This window comes from Artemia sp. Qi Xiang Cuo, chromosome 11 (genome assembly GCF_049724085.1).
Source record: "Artemia sp. Qi Xiang Cuo chromosome 11, ASM4972408v1, whole genome shotgun sequence".
NCBI lineage: Eukaryota > Metazoa > Arthropoda > Branchiopoda > Anostraca > Artemiidae > Artemia > Artemia sp. Qi Xiang Cuo.
This window is the reverse complement of record NC_142804.1, coordinates 63,430,684-63,451,057: the sequence shown is the minus strand read 5'-3', so window position 1 is coordinate 63,451,057 and position 20,374 is coordinate 63,430,684. Positions and strand designations below refer to the sequence as shown.

Sequence of the window (20,374 nt, the reverse complement as noted above, 5' to 3'; positions counted from 1 at the left end):
AAAAGAAAGAGAAAAAAAAATTAATGGATTAGCATAAGTGTATATAAATCATTGGGTGGCCAATAATTCTAATTATTGTGGTGGCCAATAATTCTAATTCTAATAAGCTTAAATAAAAAGAAAGAGAAAAACAAATTAATGGATTAGCATAAGTGTATATAAATCATTGGGTGGCCAATAATTCTAATTATTGTGGTGGCCCATAATTCTAATTCTAATAAGCTTAAATAAAAAGAAAGAGAAAAAAAATTAATGGATTAGCCTAAGTGTATATAAATCATTGGGTGGCCAATAATTCTAATTATTGTGGTGGCCAATAATTCTAATTCTAATAAGCTTAAATAAAAAGAAAGAGAAAAAAAATTAATGGATTAGCATAAGTGTATATAAATCATTGGGTGGCCAATAATTCTAATTATTGTGGTGGCCCATAATTCTAATTCTAATAAGCTTAAATAAAAAGAAAGAGAAAAAAAATTAATGGATTAGCCTAAGTGTATATAAATCATTGGGTGGCCAATAATTCTAATTGTCATATTGTCAACAATAATAATAATTCAATAATTGTCAATAATTCTAAATTCAGATACTTGCGTAAACAGGATTTTTTTTTTATATTAGTAGTCCCTAATTTCAAACACAGTTCAAAGAAAAAAAAATCAATATACATAACCTGTGGGTCCTATAAGAGCAATCTGATTATTTTTTTAATACTATATAAAATTGTAAATATAAAAAAACGATACCAAATACCAAAAACACAAATTTTACAATGAAAATTCAATGATATATAAAAAAAGGTGTTTCCAAAATCTAAGGGGGTAAAGGGACAAAGGCAAGTATGGAATATTTTTCTGGAATTAACTAAAAAACATTACTACTTGAGACATTTAATAGAATCATTAAAGTTTCACTAATTTTGGTTTGATGGCCCTTTTTTCCTTTGGGGTGGATGACTCCAGGATGGTTGGAGCATACTTACTACTTGGTTGACAGCTTTTATCCTTAGCCAGAGGTCACCTAGATTTCGTTTATGTTTCATGTTAGTATTTGAATTGAGATGCTGCCCCCCCCCCCCACCACCACACACACACGCTTTTACAGGCTATGGAGTCTTTGCTGGACTAATGTCATGGGTTGAGGTATGGGCAAAGTTCCAAAGCTGTCAATAGCAGAATTCCAAAAGCTGTCAAGATTTAAGCAGCACAACTTATGTTTTAATAGCTTTTCTTTGAGCAAAAAGTATTTTTGTACGTAAAAATGGTATTTTCAGAAAAAATCTGCCAATAAATGTGAAAACTGCCAGGCAGCTTGTGTTATTTCAATACAAACATGAATGAAATTATGTTATATTAAATATAAATTAGAACTTAAAACTATCTAAAAAAATGTGCTTTAAAATATGATTGAAAATTATGGTAAGTGTAAATCCTTAACAAAGCTACTTAAATGTTTTTACTTTTCCTACCAAGCAGATGATATTAAGGCTATTATCCATAAAACCTCTTGACAGGTTAATGCATCTTGCTACATCTAATGAAAGTAATTTATTTGTGCATGCATACCCAAACACAAATTTTCAGTAGTAGGTACATTTTAATGCCAAATACACTCATATTGTAGTTGTAGTGGTAGCTAGAACAACCTAGTAAGAAAATGAACACATCCCATAGTAACAGAAAAAATATCCCTAAAACCCCTAAAAATGGTGTCAGATCAAAACACAAAGTACGCCATTAGAACCGCCTTGTCTGAAAACCACATACAGGAAACTTATAGTCCCTTGGCTTGAACAACAGTGGAAATCCATTGGCTTGAAAAACAAGTGGCTGCAGCCACAGTGTTCTGCATTGAAAGTATTTTTTCCCTGTTTTCCCTCAACTGTTAGCAGGGTACTAGATCATCATAGAGAGCTGTTTAATGGCTCATTTTAAAGGAAAGTGCTACATCTAGTGTCTTTTGTAATTAACATCTAGATCAGGATTGGTCAAGGTCCCTGACTACTATGTGTCATTACTAATTTTGTCAAATATGCTTGACTGACTTAAAATGTGACCCTCGGACTTGTAATCAACAAGCTCAGTAGCCTTTACATACCATTTTTGGTCATGAATACCAAAAACTACTAAAATCCAATTGGACTGCAACATAGGAGTTTAGTTACTGGGAATATTTTTTAAGTTGTTATTAAATATTGTTGCCAAATATACTCACATCTACATCTGGATCAGTCAAAGTCCCAGAAACATCAGCACCATAAATGGGGGCAACAAATGTCACGTTCTTCCAAAATTTCCTTTCTAGTTCTTCATAATCGAAGTGTTTTGGGGGTTTATATCTTTGGCTGTCTGCCATTTTCTCGAAGTCTCTAACTGTCATTGCTCTCTTCTGGACATTTATTTGTTGGTATAGTCCTTGCTTGCCATTGACAACTTGGCAAATAGGAGCAGGAATAACTATATCCCCGATTTCATCATCTAAAGAATAGCCAGACTTTCTAGGAACCCATTCTGGTGGTGGGATAACCTATAAAAATGACTCAATATCAACTTTTTTTTTCTCTTTTAGAAAGAGATAAAGAGACAATTCCTCTCCAGTGCACATGGTGTTGTAACATGGAAAAAAAGAAAACAGCAAAAAAGAAAAATTACATTCTGGCTATCCAGGTAGCCACACCTTCGGGAAGAAGAAAAGAAAGAATCAAGAAAAAGATAGCACATAAAGCTTAGTAGAAGAGAAGGAGGAGAATGTATACACTTCAAATGAACTTTAGAAGAAGTGGCCAAAAGAAGAAATGTCCTTGTAATTAGATATTTTTTTCCAAATTGGAGCTAATAACTCATATACATTGCATAACTGTCTAAGAAATGCATCCACGTTTAGAGGCCTAGCTCATGAATTTACAATGTCCAAGCGATATTCCAAGTTCCTGCCAGGTTCATTGTCCCAAATTTTCCCCAGACCTCCCCCCCCATCAAGGATTAGGATACTCTCACTAATAAATAGCAAATTCTCATATTAGACAATAGAAATTACACGCCTTCAGAAGTTCCAGAAAAAATATGCTGAATTTGATGAAATTACATATAAAATGTATTTCTCTATTTTTGCTAATGTTTCAAAATGAATGAAAAGGTGTCATGTGAAGCATAGCTTATTCCCTTAATATTGCAATTGGTGAGGAACTGTTTGAAAATTTATGTATTATATCAGCTGTAATGGTTGTGACAAATACGGCCCTGGAATATGTTACAGATAATTTTAAACCTAATTCTAATTTGAAAAATATTATAATTTATTCAGATTCTTGTCAAGCCTTGAGCTCCTATACTTGGCCTCACAACATAAGTTATACATAGATACCCTCCACTGCCTAATGATTACACATCCACTTGCTTGTACGGATATAAACACTTATCTCAATTAACATTCCTAGCCACTCAAGTATTATGGACAATTCTCAGATGATAAGACTGAAAAAAAAAGAAAAAAAACAAAAGATATTGACCAGCCAAGTAGGAGATCCATCCTCCAAAAGACATTTTTTGATGGAGATTATCATAGGCCTATCCAACTAATAAAAAATCAAATGTATCTACATTTAACACCAGGTATACCTCCAGAATATACCATAGAATTTGTGCAGTCTTAAATGGCTTCAATTTTTTAGGATTTCTCTTACAAAATCAAAATCTATCTCAATTTGCCACCAAATATACCTCCAGAATGTACCATAGAATTTGTGTAGGCTCAAATGACCACAATTTGCAGGCTTTCTCTTATAAAATCAAACTTATCTCCATTTGCCACCAAATATACCTCCAGAATATACCATAAAATTTGTGCAGGCTCAAATGGCCTCAATTTACAAACTTTCTCTTATAAAATCAAATCTATCTCCATTTGCCACCAAATATACCACCAGAATGTACCATAGAATTTGTGTAAGCTCAAATGACCACAATTTGCAGGCTTTCTCTTATAAAATCAAACTTATCTCCATTTGCCACCAAATATACCTCCAGAATATAGCATAGAATTTGTGCAGGCTCAAATGGCCTTAATTTGCAGGCTTTCTCTTATAAAATCAAATCTATCTCCATTTGCTACCAAATATACCTCCAGAATATACCATAGAATTTGCGCAGGCTCAAATGGCCTCAATTTGCAGGCTTTCTCTTATAAAGTCAAATCTATCTCCATTTGCCACCAAATATACCTCCAGAATATACCATAGAATTTGTGCAGGCTCAAATGGCCTCAATTTACAAACTTTCTCTTATAAAATCAAATCTATCTCCATTTGCCACCAAATATACCTCCAGAATATACCATAGAATTTGTGCAGGCTCAAATGGCCTCAATTTACAGGCTTTCTCTTATAAAATCCTCAATGTTACTGACCTAACACCCTCCTCTCTGTATTGCACATCCTACAACATAAAAAAATATAAAACCATTGACCAATTGCCTATATGAATTTAATGTGATAAAAGTGCCTCAAACACCACAAACTGCCAGCCTCGGATAAAAGCCTGACCGACCACATCTTCATAGATATTGAACTCAAAATATACACCAGGATTGTCCAGTGCCTGGAATCCAAGGAGCCACTAAAAAAAATATAAATTGCAGTAACCTGCAATAGTTTAACATACCACACCAAGATTGAGAAAAAGGAAGAGGGCTAAAAAATCTTGACTTAATAGTGCATAGTTTCTACCAGAAGAAGAAGTACTTAGCCAACACAGCATTCCCCCTAACAACTGCTGGAAACACCCAATTGACAACAGAAAGGGTAAACCCCACCAGGAAGAAGTTAAAATTGTTATTTATACCAAACTGCCTGAAATCCCTGATACTAAATAAAAAAGACAATTTAATGACTACAAAAAGGAAGCCATCACAGTTAAAGCTATCCACCATCTCAGTAGACAAGGGACACCCCACAAACAGTTAAGATTGTTCTTTTTATTTTAAATGGACAACCCTTGATTACCTAACAAATATCTCTATTTGAAAAGCCACAGACACACAAAGTGTATACAGACAAGTCAATATAATGCATTCAACTAGCAGCCACATCTAGCAGCCACAATGATCATCCAGCAGCCACAGTGCTCTTAAATTGCTACTAGTTCTTTGTCCTTGTTCCCTGTACCAGCCAGCAGCAACTCCGACCACTGCAATAGGCAAGCAAGATCCATAAGCCTACCAGATATCAGACAAAAACCCAAACCACAAGTTTTACAGACAACAAACCCTTGTCCATCAACTCAATCAACACAGCCAAAGTAATCACCAACCACACAGCCTACACCATGATAACCACTTTCGTTTCTAAAACTAAAATGCCCAAAGGACTCAAAGCAGTTATCACAAAAGAACTAGCAATAAAATACTTCTCTAAAAGCTTACTCAATCAACACAGTCAAAGTCACCAACCACATAAGATAAAAACCCATACATAGAGAAAAAACCCACAGCCACCCCAAACAAAATCAGATAAAACAATACTAAAGATTCTCCAACAGAACAAACAGTCACTACCAAAGAAAAACTTGGACAGCTACTTGTATACACTAAAGAAAAAGGTACATGTTATCTGCCTCCAGGAACACACCTGGACCCAAAAGGCACACTTTGGCTAGAAGGATATGAATTCTACAGTAAAGTTGGGTCACCAGGAAAGAAAGGAAAAGATGTGGCTGTCCTTCTAAGGAAAGATGATAAACATCTAGGTTGAAAATAGGTCCTAAAGGGAGGGAAAGAATGATAATATATACTCTTATCACAACCCTAATGGTAACTAATATGCAATAGAATTTCTAATAGAAATAGCATCTAAGATAATCAACCAGAACATAAAAATAGCAGGGAACTTAATAGTCCCACTTAGGCAGAAGAGAAAACTCACTAAGGAGGTCAATTCTTGGATAGCTCATTGAATGAATTTCCAGAAATACCAATATTCACACCACATGAACTGAAGACCTATTATAACTACAAAACTAGCCTTTCCTCCACCACTGACCAACAATTGATGTCAAACAAATTATCTAGACATTTAAAAATATGCACTGTCCCATAATTCTAACAGACCACTATGCTGTACTGGCAAAAATTGGTAGATTCATCATGAAGAAACAAATTTCACAACAAGATTTAATAATTGAGGGCAAATTGGATCAAGTTTGAGGAAATTCTAAACACCTTCTTATGAAAGTCAAGACCCAGAACACTGTATCACAAGGCTGAGAATCCTTCTTAAAGAAGCAGTCATAACAGCAATACATAAAACAACCAACAAAGACTATTAAAAACCATCACAGCGTGAAATGTCTCATCCACAAGTGGAATAAAAAGTGCCAAATTGCCTTAATAGCAGAAAGAGATGCAGAATTTTTTTTTAGAAGGAATTGAAGCTTTATAACATATATATAGTATAAAAAACCTACTATAGAGACCCAAGAAAGGCCAAGGCTCTAAAACAGGTTTCCTACTTAGAGAAGGTTGACAGACACACACAAAAAGAAAAATATGCCAGTTTATAAACAGGATCATGGGAGCAGGAAAAAAAATAACCTTAAGCAGCCTATACTTGTATCTTGGAATCAACTTGTAGATGATGGCAAAAAAGCTGAAGCATTTGCTGACAGCTTACTAACAAAATGAATGAGTTAAAATAAGTGGTTTACTCTAAAAATTCTGATCTGGTTCTACTGACTGAAGTCTGTTAGCAACAAGTTAGATAATTCCCACTTTGTCACCTCAAATCTCAATTTGCCAGGACGTGGGCGTGGTGATTTGGTGCTCATCAAGGCATACTACAGGGCCAGACAGTTTAGTATGCACTGTGATTCAGATTATGTTGAGGCAATATGGTTTAACCTTCATGATAATGAAAATATGGTTGTAACTAGAGTAGGCTGCATGTACAGAAGCCCATCTGCCCCAGATCACCTTGAAACTGAAAGAGCAATAGCTAAAATGTTTTATAATACAGTTATGAATTTCATAATGGTTGCTGGTGACTTCAATTTCCCAACTCTTGTTTGGAGACAGGGATTGACATTTTATTCTTCCCAGCTGAATAGGGGTGGCCTAAACTCATTCATCAAGTGCCATCACAACCTGTCTCTGTCCCAGATAGTTGAAAAGCCTACTAGGCACCAATTGTTCCAGAAACCAACCCTTCTTGATCTGGTCTTCCTTAGAAATAAAGAGCAGCTACAGAACACAAGTAACTAGCCCCTGTTGGGCAAAAGTGATTGCATAACCATAAGTCAATCTAGCCTTTCACAACATCACAAACAACTACACAAAAAGGGCCTACACTGACAATGCGGCAATCAGAGAAAGGTTGAGTGATGTGGACTAGGGAGCTCTGCTACAAGGGAGTGTAGATCAACCACTTTCTGAGAAAAGTTAAATAAGCTTCAGGTAATATACACATCAAAAAAATTATACTGAAGCTCAAAACACTTCTTTATATGACTCCTCAGATATTCAGAAAATGAAACCGGAAAAGCTGATACTGGAAAAGCATGCTCAAAAGGAAAAAGATGATGATTATAATAAATTTGCAAAGGCTCAAAATAAACTTTGCAATTTTACTAAGCAACTCTATTCTAAATATGAGTCCAAGCTTGTGGAAGACAGTAAGAAAAATCCAAAGGAGTTCTGGAACTATGCATCCAGCAAAGACAACCATAGACATTCAGTGAAAACTCTGAAGACAACTGACAGGACAGAAACTACTGACCTGCAAGAAATTGCTGAGTTATTCAATGCACAATTTACGATAAATAAATGTTCAAATAGGGATAAAATCCTTTTAATAGACAGTGATGATAGAAATTCACAAAAATACCAGATATTTCGGTCACATATACAGTGACCGTCATCAGTAGTAAAACTAAAATAAAACAATTTAAAACAAAATTTTATATACTAAATCAAATTATCTATGCACAATTTACATCAGTTTTTACTAAAGAGCCAGATAGCCCCCTCCCTCCCACTGCAACTTCTGTCATACCCAGTCCTATGTCACCTATTATCATTACCCCAGAATCTGTCAAGAAAAGGCTTGAGGTACTAGATGCTAATAAGTCCACAGGACCAGACAACATTCAACCAAGGCTTCTGAAGGAATTGGCAAATGAAATCTGTACACCACTCATATCAAATAGTTCAGAAGTTGGTTGAATCAAACACAGTACCTGCAGACTGGAAGAACATGCACATCAACCCAATATTTAAAAAAGATGACAGGACAAAGGTAGAGAATTATTGACCCATCAGCTCAACTTCAGCTGATTCCAAAACTTGGGAGCATATAGTCAATGCAGAAATCCTGTCACATCTCCTGTCCAACAGCATTATGTCCCAAGACCAGCATGGCTTCCTCCCAGATAAGTCAGTAAAGACTAAATTGCTCAAGACATATAATATCATTACTGACCTCCTGGACAAGGGAATACCAATGGACTTGATACTACTTGATCTTGCCAAAGCATTTGACAAGGCACCACGCAAACATCTTAAGGCAAGGTTATCAGCTCTTGGCATCCATACTGACATGGTCAGAAGGGTGATAATTTCTTGATAGATCAGAATCAGCAGGTCCAAAACTTTTTGTGAATAATGCTGACAAGGTTGTTTCACTACCATATGAAGTTGTCAGTGGAGTCCCTCAGGGTACAGTTCTGGGCCCTACCCTCTTTCTCATTTACATCAATGATATGATGAAAAAGGAAGTCACCAATAACATCACACTCTATGTTGATGATTCCAAGCTCTTTGGATCAGCAGACCAACAAAGCCTACTGTCTGATCTCCTAAAATCGGGAAATGATTGGCTGTTAGAAATTAACATCATAAAGTGCAGCCTCTTCTGCTTTGACAACAACAACCTATTCCATAAATACATGAAGCTTGACAAGAGGTCACAGTCATACATCCAGCTGCAGACTAACCATGATGAAAGAGATTTGGGTGTTTTAGTTGATGACCAATTTAAATTCCATGAACACTAGCTATCAGCAGTATTAAGAGCAAATCCTAGTCTTGGTTTGCTCTAATGGACAATCACCAGTTACTCTTGATCTGTCTTCCAAACACTGTTGTCAGGCCCATGCTGGATTTAGGGACATGCCCCTCCTAGATAAATAATACTAGCCCCATCAAAGGTTCTCAAAGCTGTGCCACAAAATGCCTAAATGGTCTGCAAAATATGCTATACAATGAGAGGCTGCAGCACCTACAACTCCCAACACTATTCTTCGGACACTGGTGTGGTGACATGATGCTGACCTACAAATATAATAGCCAACCAAACAATCCTCTCCTCCTCAAACATGCTAGTCAGCACCACACAAGAGGCCATTAGCAAAAACTTTTAAAACATACTGTGAAGACACAAATACAGCAAAACTATTTTGCTGAACATGCCATTAATCACTAGAAAAGCCTTTAAGACAAAATGGTGACTGCACCCACAACTGCATGCTTCAAGTCCAGACTTAGCAAAGAATGGAGCAACAAGCAATGGAAAAACAAGTGGGACTGGTTGTCCCATTCAACCACCCACTGATTATTGATGCAAGTGTTTCATGAGTGTGTTGCTAGGAGCTGATGCTGCTTATCATTCCCAACCATCTTGGACACTATCTGAAGTTGCTGTTGTGCAGAGGGGTCAAAACTAAACCACTGGAGAATGGTTCTTATGGATCCCACCTACCATGTGGTCACTGTTACCAAGTGGGCTTAAATTGCATCTCTCCTGCAAATTTCTCTCATGGCATCATTGACACAGAGCAAAACAGACCCAGTATGGACTTTAATATTACTCCAAAGTGCAAATTAAGGTAAAAGAGGTTTGTCCAAGCAGAACAGGTAAATAGTAAAAGACAAACTAAGAGATATATAGTCTCTGAGTCAAAACCCCCAACACAGCCATTTATGCAATCCAAATGAAAATTAAATCCACATTCCCTAGATATTAGAGGCCCCTAGAAATTTCAAAGAAGCACTCATGCACTCCTTCAACTGTATTACTCACATGGTACTCCCCAAACAAAAGACAAAAGCTACTATGGTACCAAAAGTCAAACCAGGGAAACCCAAAGATGATGCAAATTTATACTGACCCATAGTGTCTCTACCAAACCTTGAAAAATTTCTGAGAAAATGGTTAACAACTATGTACATTGACACTTAGAGGCTAACAACATTCTACCCAAAAACAAGCTAGATTCAGAACAAACCACTTAACTACAGTTATCATTATGAAACTAGTTACATATGTACAAAAATCCATGAAAGAAAGATTAATATAACGGGTGCTGATGGACTTAGAAAGAGCCCATGACAATGCATGAAAATATATACTTGGTGCTGCTGAGTATATTACCCTTGCAGAAAATGTCCCCCATATACAAAATCGAACAACCAAAAAGAAAGTGTGATAAACAGAAACAATGAAGAAAATAAGAAATTTTGGTATAAACTACCTGTATTCCAAAATAAAGGCTGAATATATGGTGTTAGAATATCCTATAGTATTTACTAATACATTTTCATTTATTTTAATTCTTCTTTGTGCTTTTGGAGGTTAACAATAAATAAAGCAAATCAGTACACTTCAATTAAACTTATCCCCAAACCAAAAACACTCCAGTAATGACAAAAGAAATTAAGAGGGAAATCAACTGTAAAAGCAGATATTGGAAGAAATATAAATAGGACCAATCACCTGATTACAGAGAGAAATATTGCAATAGCCAGAACAAGTTAAAAACTTGATGTGGGTCATGCATATGAATTTTAAATCTAAACTTGCTGATGAAGCCAAGACTAACACAAAAAGTTTTAACCCAAAAAGACCACCAAACTATAATATAAAAGCACCAATTGAGAACATCTCTGTATCACCTACAGAGGTCCTTAAACGTTTACAAAAGTTGAATTCTAACAAGTCACCAGAACCTGATAATATACATCCCAGGCTACTAAAAGAAATTGCAGAAGTGATAGCAGATCCCCTCAATAGAATCTTCCAGACATCACTAACAACTAGAGAGCTCCCAGCAGACTGGAAAGTAGCCAATATAACTCCGGTATTCAAAAAAGTTGACCACACCAAGCCTGAGAATTATCAACCTATCAGCCTAACCTCAGTTGTGGTTAAGATGCTTGAATGCATAGTTAATTATTCATTGGTTGAGCATTTAACCACAAAAAAGATCTTCTCACCCATGCAGCATGGATTCCAGTCAGGAAAATCAATTGGAACAAACTTGTTGGAATCATATGAAATAATTACAAACCTGATTGAAAGGACATCCAGTTGACCTACTGCTGCTAGACTTTGCTAAGGCCTTTGACAAAATGCCCCATAGTCAACTGCTCTTGAAATTGTGTGCTGCTGATATCAACTCATCCTTGATAGCATGGCTGATGAATTTCCTTGCTAACTGCAAGCAGAAAGTCTATTTATTTGAGACAGTTGGCCAGCCCATCTACTCTGATGAGTCAATAGTAATGAGTGGGATACTGCAGGGAACTGTATTAGGCCCAACACTTTTCCTGATGTATATCAACAATATTTCCAATCATGTGGATAACAATATGCATTTGTTTCCTGATGATGCTAAACTTTTTGGCATTGCTAACCCACATAAAATCCAACATAATCAAGACAGGCTACAGAATTGGACTCAAGTTGGGCTTCTCCACTTCAATACAAGCAAATGCTGTATTTTGCACCTTGAACCTAATAACACAATGGCTACCTATTCAACTTTAAATCCAAACACTAATATAAGGGGCCACCTAGTGTAAAGAGAAGAAAAAAGGGACCTTGGTATGATCATTAATGAGGGATTGAGGTTCCACAGCCCTGTCCAGGATGTTGTCTCCTGAGCAAACTCCATCCTTGGCCTATTAAAAAGGACTATCAGTAGCCAAGAGGCAACAATATTCATAATTTTTTTAAGGCTCTTGTTAGACCGCATCTTGATTTTGGCATGTGCCTGGCTGGTGCTTTTTACTGTCAAGATGTTATGTTCATCAAACATTTCCAGAGGCAAGCAACAAAGTGGATGAAAAGCCTAAAGTTGGTTTCATATGAGTAATGTCTCAAGCTGCTCAAGCTACCTACCGTTGTCTACAGATGTATATGTAGTGATATGATGCTGACTTATTAACTCCAAAAGGAAAACTCCACCATATTCAAGGGCAACCACAGCATCAGCCATCATCCCACAAGAGGACATTCAAAGAAGCTACCAAAATTAAGCTCCAGATCAAGAACCTGTCAAATGTATTTTTCAAGAAGAGTAATTAACCAGTGGAATGAATTGAAGGACTCTACTTTCAGCGCTCCTTCTATCCAGTCTTTCAAACATCAACTTGACAAGGAGTTGGAGAAGAAGCAGTGGAGGTTCAACTGGGCGTCATTGACTCAAGAGCACTACAGGTCCGAAGGACCTTAAAGCTCTCAAATGGATTAAGGTAAGGTGAGTTATCATAGTAGGGAAGTTAAAGAAAACAATTTGAAAATAAATAACAAGAGGAAACTGTAGAAGAGTTACCCTATGACAAAAGTCACAGAAATAACAGGCTGGGACTAAGAAGTACAAGAAATTAATTCCCATGGACTCGGTCTGGTACCAAACAAAAGCATCACTAGCCAAAATGTTGGAGAGAGGGGGCAATAGGTTTTACCAAATTGCTTGTCATTTTTACTGACTGATTTGGGTGATATTACTATTAAGATTACTTCTTGTTGTATTCTTTTGCAACTGTGACTGATCTTCTTTCATTGATTTTACACCATATCAATATCTAGAATCCACATTATAATAATAATAATTTATTTATTACCCACTATAAAAAAGAAGTAGAGTACATCAAGAACAAAAAGAAAAAAAAGAAAAAAAAGCAAACTTGCACACTTAACAATTATTTACATAAAACATTGTAAATTATGGTGCACAGTAAGACTTGCAGATAACAACAGCTTTCCCACAAGCAAAGTCACTTTCTCCTGTAAATCAGGGAAGCCAAATCGCAATATTAGATGCCAGTTCCAGAACCACGGAGGGAGGCACAAAAGGTATCAAGAAAAATTAAAATAATAAGTCTGGATAGATTTCAGATCTTTAGGCTTCAGAATTGGAAGAAAACCAGATAAAAAAAGAATAGAATGATCACAAAATGAAGAATATAATTTACCAAGTGCTTTTCTATTGTACCTCCCTCTATTTGCAACAATTTTTGAATATCCTATCTGAATCTGAGCCCAAAGTGTTATGAGATTATTAGTAATGTGAAGACCAAGCCACCAAAAAGAAGAGACACTGGGAATAGAGAAAAAAACACAGCTAAGAGGGAGACTTGCACTTGAATTAAATGAAGCATATTTGCACTTATCAGTGTTCAACATAAGCCCAATCCATCTGAACTGGTCTGAGATCCAGCTGACAGAATATGAGAGCCCAGCCCTAGAACAACTGACAAGGAGAACATTGTCTTCATAAGCAAGATACAAGACATCAATTCCATCAGAAATGAAAGTTGAAGGCAAAGATGAAAGGATAGGAGCAATACATAACTTAAAAATAGTTGGAGAAAGCACACCACCTTGACAGACCCCATGCCAAAGAAACACCTTTTAATCAGAAACTACTCCATTACATTTTACCCAAATAAAAGAGTTAGAATACCAGTACCATAACAAAACAACAATAGAAAGGTTAATATTGTTGGAAAAAAGTGAATAGAGTGCATGTGAGTGGACTATACTATTGAAAAATTTTGAAAGATCAAGAGCACAGATATGAAAAGGAGATTTATTATTAACAGATTGCAACAGGAGGGAAGCTAGAACACAACAGGCATGCTGATATCCCAGCCTTTTTTTAAAGCCAAATTGATTCCACTGAAATTAACATTTTTTGAAATGAAAGAGAGAAGAATATATTCAAAAATTGTGCTTAAGATTGCTCAAAACAGTAATTAGGCAATAAGAACTACACTCTGATGAAGTTTTTCCATGCTTGAAAACTGAGGTGACTGTGCCACAGAGAAAACTGTTGGGAACCATGGAAGCATATAAACACATCTGAAACAGCAGCTGAAGGTGATCTATCAAAGTTGGGCAAACTACTTTTAGATGATAAGAAAAAATTCTGTCTTGATCAACAGAGCTAGATTGCATGCTCTTAATATCTTGACCAATATCAACAGTAGAAACTGGTAATATATTACTCAGAAATACAATTAGACAAACACAATTCAAGAAGATTACTAAAATGCTTTTCAACTTCCCAGTTCACCTTGCTGAAAATATCATTATAATATGACACCCAAGTATGAACTGCTATAGGACTTTCAGAAAACTCACTACTAAGCTTATCTGAATTCAGAACATGAGACCACTCCTTTCTTGATGCAGGAAAATCAAAACCAGATACCCTAGTCTGCTGTAAACGTTTTTTATAAGCATACTTGGTACTTTGCTTCAGATCAAAGACAACTCCCCGATTTGGCCAAACTGCAAGACACCCATATTTGTAGCCAAAACTTAGCTTTATTCTTAAGAACTTTTAATTATGGATCCAAAACCCATTCTGGTTTTCTAGTTTTAAATTTAATCTCTTCTAAAGGAACAGCAGTTGCCTCTGCTTGTTTTAAGCATCAAATTATTTTATCATAATATTCATTTAGAGACTGTTTATCATTTGAGAAACAGTCAGTAACTTGAAGCAAATGGTAAGGAACTTTTATAGAACCCAATAACGTGGACAACATAGTAATATAAAGTGAAGAATTAGCTCTACTCCAGCTATTCCTGTAAAACCACTTAGAACTTTGTGCAAATAGTCTAGGAGAACAGAAAGTGACTAGTGAAGCAGAGAACAAAATTGGGAGGTGGTCAATATCATGATTGTCTTCATGAACAAGAATAGTCAATACATTAATATTTGGCAAGGAAATTACATATTCAATATTAGACAAACCAAACCACAAGGATAAATTTATCACTGTGAAAATATACTGGAGAGAGCAAACTCAGATTATTCTTAACAATGCACGCAAGGCCTCCAGAAGGTCTACCAAAAGTGACCTCAGCATTAGTTGTAAAAAAACAGAGTGATTACAACTTCTTTTTAACATGTTAATACTAGTAGAAGTCAGGAGGTGTTCTTGAAGGCATACTGTGTCAAACTGGTCACACAATTCCTCAATCATATGCTCCTTCAAATGAGTACCATTTATATTAAGCAAAACAATCAAAACAGGCACAATCATTTCTTCTTGGCAATGATATCTCTCAGCAGCACTTTGCATCTAAGACTAAAGGAGGCATGATTTTCACCACAATTGGCACATCTTGCATCAAGCAGGCAGGGAGAATCCTTGGTGGAAATCTGAGGGCCCACCCAGCATGCACACTTTGCAACCAAACTTGTACAATCAGCTACTCTATGGTCTGGCGAACCGCATTTGAAACAGCACCGAGGTGCCGACAGATATTCTTTCACAGATAAGTATTCATATCCAAGTTTAACACCATTTTGCATAGCCTTAGCTTTTGACACAGAGTCACAAAACTCAAGCTTAACCGTGCCAGTGTTGCCGAGCTGCATAGTTTCCACCTCACCTGGATATCCTTGAAAGAATGAGAGGTCTAAGTCCTTTGATATTCCTGTGACTATCCTGAAAAACTGCTTAGTGATCACCTTGGATGGAGATTCTGCTAAAATCACTGAAATTGAGTCTTTGAATTCTTCAGCAGCATATTTTTCAAAATTAATTAGCCATTTGTCCCCTCACAAACTCAGCTTGGTAGCTACATCATGACAGCTTACTTTATTGAGCACTTTTTTGTGTTTTATCAGATCATTTAATGTTTGCAGCACTTTAGAGACAACAACAATGGTGTGAGAGTCAGTTGATGGTGTTGCATGGGCAGGCAGTGGTGGAAAGTGATTATCATACAAATCAAACTTACTTGAAACAGTCTTTTGGAAGTATTCTATTCTATTCAATTTTGCATTCAAACTCAAATAAACCAAAGCAGGGATGACATGTACATCATCCAGAGAACAAATTACAAACATTGGCAGGTCTATGTCTTCATTGTCACATTTCACAAATATGCCTAACATATCCTTCAGATGGCTTTCCAAAGCCTTTGGCCCCTGTCTTCTCAGAAGCTCAGTCTCAGGTACATTGTAGAGGAGTTTTTTAGCTTCAATTACACTCAGCAAGTCCAGAAAAAACTCCTTTCCAAATTTCAATATTTTGTCTTCATTCACTTCATTATCATGGTTAAATTGCAAAAAATTTAAAACCAGCAAAAAACAAGTCCATTATTCATTATTCACTGTACATATTATAAGAACCAGATACCAATAAGCAAAGGAAGCATAGTTTCTTGCTACCAAATCACCTCAGTTTAAGGGAGTAACAGTCCTGGCAGGTACAACACCTCTAACAACAAGAAACTCCCCTCTTCTGCTTGCTTATTAGCAAAATTGAATTATAATCAGATTATCAAATTAAAAAGATAGTAGAATAATAGAGGACCTTATATGAGTGAGTAAATATATCCAATGGTAAAATAGTCTGTAAATATCAATTTATTATTTCACTTATTTCGAAACTGACGGTCACTGCAATCCACTGTAATTTATTCCAAATTTAATCCGGCTTAAATATCAATAGATAATAGGTCAAATGCTAAATGATTGAATGCTAAAAGTTAGGTTTTTATTTTAGTTTGACAAGTTGAAGGAACATAATGGTACTTTAACAGGTAAATTTTTCACTGTTCATATTAGGCCTGTTTTTTAGCACTAAGATCTTCCATCTTTCTACAAAGATTATCTTTTTTTAACTCATCTTTGTTCTAAGATCTTACAACTCACTGATGTTAGCAAAAAGTGTGAAGAATGCCACTGTTCTGCCATATAGAACAATGATGAGAGAACTTTTATGATATACTCATCATTGTTCTCAGAGAGCAGAATGATGAAAGATGTTTGCATAAAAACAACCAAAGATGTAAGATCTTAGCACATTGATGATTGAAGAAATGCCCCTATTATTGACTTACAAATAAAGTAAACATACCACTCCATGCCTTTTTTTATGCTCTTTCCAAATATAATAATCATTTTTGTTGGAAATGAATTTTATCCCCACCCCTTTATATACAAATTCAGGGTATATATTTGCACATTAGAGTGGGTGGGGGTAAATTTTATATCTGATGTAAATGAGAGGTAAGTTTAAACTTACCCCCCCCCCCTAATGTGCAAATATATAGGCTACCCCAAATTGGTATATAGGGGTGGGGTAAAATTCATTTCCAACAAAAGTGATTATTATATTTGGAAAGAGTATAAGAAAAGGCATGGAGTGGTATGTTTACTTTATTCATAAGTCAATAATAGGCTATGAACAACAAAAAAATTACCCCTTATTGGTCCAAAACTCCAAATAGCCTAGGCTAGAGCCATAATATAGAATTTGCAAGGCAGCAAGTAGTACATTTGGGATGAGCATAAAAAAGGCATGGGAAAATTATAGATGAAGGATTTTAGTTCATCTTGATAAGTAGGCTTGTCAAGGAAGGTAAATGAGTCTAAAGGACTCAATGGCCCATTAGGAAGGTACTCTCAGTACTAATCTCTACTCCCTCTCCCCTCCCAACTCTGAAGAGCACATTGTGGGTTGCATTGATTTTCTACTAAGCAAATTAATAAAAGAGCTGGAAATTTACCTCTAAGCATAGCCTACTTCCCCCCACCCCACAAGCAACACATTCTAACATAAATTAGGCAACCATTGGTTTTAAACTTAAGCAGTATTAACCTTGGCAATGCCAGCTTTGTGTGCTCCTTGGGATTCCATATAGCCAACATATTTAGTAAAGTCTTTAAACTCTTCCCAAGTTGGCCTGAATACCATTATTTTTGGTATTCCACTGCTCTCTGTGTTTGCATTAGAAGTCATATTGCTTCAAGCATTCAGATAAAACTATTGAATGACTATATGGGTATAAACATCAAATGAATCCAATTAAGATATCAATTGATTGGATTTAGGCTAATTGTTTATTTTTCCATGTTGCCTTCTTTTCTTTTCTGACGTTATATTAAGGTACTGTGCCAAAGATCATAACAGATGCCGTAACGAAACTTGACGACCATGGACAACTAACAAGACAAAAAACTAAAATTATTTTTATTTTTTTGAATCAAAAGTTTTGAGGATCGCTGGATATATTTGCCCAGTAAGAATTTATAAATTTTGGAATTACACAGAATGGAAATGGAAATATTTTCATCTTCACCTTTAAGGCTATAGGTTAATTTTTCCTGAGGATAACAAATTGCGCATTGGTTTTATACTTTTATAGCCCTTCAAGATAATCAACCGCTATTATGAGGTTCAAGAAGAAAAATCAGGGGCGGCTCTTGGGGTAAGTGGTCACGTAGGGTGCCGAATGATAGGGGTGCCTTGAACAAAGAGGCTTTCTGTGACAGAGGGTGTCAGAGGCGCACTTCGTGCCGGAGGTAGAGACTGCCACCGGGTGCCATGTGACTTAATCAAGACAAAAATCGTAAGATAATTGCAGAGCCTCCAAAACCGATTTATATCACCTGAAAAATGGGGTAACATTTTATGCATGAAATTACCTCAACTTGAACCTTCCCTCTTGGTGCAACGGACGTCAGTTGCTAATGATTTTATGGTACTAATTTCAAGTTACTCAAGGAGAGTCGTTTTTTCGTAGGGCAAGTGTAATGATAAATTTTTTTGAAGCCCTTGGATAATACCAACGATTTGATTACTCTTGTTGTGCATTGGTTTTAATTTCAACCCCATTCTGATTCGCACAAGCTCAAACAAAATTAACAGATATTATATCCGAGAAACAAAACTGATCGATGACCACACTCCACTCAAGTGGACGAGGGGAAGACTGATGTAGATACATTTTCTTATAAAGCAGGTTTTTATTGTAATTTAACTGTAAGGAAATTGTTTAATACTTCAATCGTTGTATTAAAAGTGTTTAATCACAGAGTAAAGAATTTTTTAATTTATGGTTTGATTAAGACTCTTTAAATATAAAATAATTACGGGAGTGCAAAGAGGTCACAGCACAATTGTTTAGTTATGATTTCTCTGGAAGTGGGAGGGAATACGCTGCGGCACTGTGGCGTCACAAAATCCGCCTGGACCCAAACAAATCTCTACCCTCTAATGCCATTTAAGACCTATCAACTTAAATGAGTTTTGACGGTTAATTTAACAGTGAAGTATGCCTCCTACCTTTATATACGCGTTTTGACATCGATATATACACACATTGTGCAGGTTATTTTCTTTCTGAATGAGATATAGGCAATGTACTACGTAGCAAAAAATATGCCGATGTTAAAAATAATGAGTTTAGAATTGATTTAAACTGTTTTTGTCTTTGAAAAGAAGCATTTTAGTTTGAGGGAATGTGATGGAGTGTGTAAGGTAAATGGAAGGAAAATGTATTTTTATTGATTTATGGTGATATTTCCTAGTGCATATAGTTTTTTGAACAATGCAAATATTTTATCTGTTATTCTTATTATTACAAAATGACCAAAATTTAGCGAATTTTAAATTCAAATCGCTACATGTTTACAATTCAAATAATCAAACCATATTGATTTAATTGATTCTGTTGACTGCAAATATATCACTATATGCTGTGTCATCTGGATGACAACACAGGATCCTGAATTGGAGTTTCATCACCGAGTCACACTGCATTCGTTACATTAACTTGAGTGACCAACGTGAACTGTATTGCTGTATAGTGATTTGTCAGTGCTAGGCCCCATTATAAACAAGTTATACATAATGTCAAGTAGTAAAAGCCTTCGGGAACATATAACAGGAAAAGAAAATTGCAGCACTTGATAGAAGATGGAAAGCAATCAAAAGCGTTGCAAAAATTCTTTACGACTTCAACACCGTTATACCTGTCAAGTAAGTTTAGCAATGAATCAACTGAGCTCATTGAAAACAAAAATCAATATGAGTTTTCAATGGCAGAGCCTGGGACCTCCTGCATTGGCAGACCTTCCTCAGCATGGAAAAAATTCGCAGGAAAGGTAAGCCAATATCTTTGCCTCTTTAGTACATCTTTATGATTAACTATACTCAATCTGATATTGTACAAAGTGGGCTTCAGCACCCTGCCCAATGATTTAGATTAAACTTTTGAATCTACTTGCGACAATGTCATATTGGATAAGATAAAGTTCACTTTCCCCTGTTTTTAGACTATTTTTTTTAATCCTAATTA

At 35.9% G+C, this 20,374-nt stretch overlaps 1 protein-coding gene across 2 annotated transcripts in view; it reads right to left on the bottom strand.

Annotated features, from left to right (window-relative positions):
• LOC148947228 (lysine-specific demethylase 4C-like) overlaps positions 1-18,148 on the bottom strand; it is an 89,575-nt gene extending 71,427 nt beyond the window's left edge. For both annotated transcript variants that reach the window (XM_089096938.1, XM_089096939.1), the window contains exons 1-2: positions 17,893-18,148; positions 2,215-2,526 (exon numbers count right to left, since the gene is read on the bottom strand). In XM_089096938.1, the coding sequence (XP_088953064.1) occupies positions 2,215-2,526; positions 17,893-18,033 (453 nt within the window). In that variant the 5' untranslated portion in view covers positions 18,034-18,148. The remainder of the gene's footprint in view (positions 1-2,214; positions 2,527-17,892) is intronic.
• Between the last annotated feature and the right edge of the window lie 2,226 nt (positions 18,149-20,374).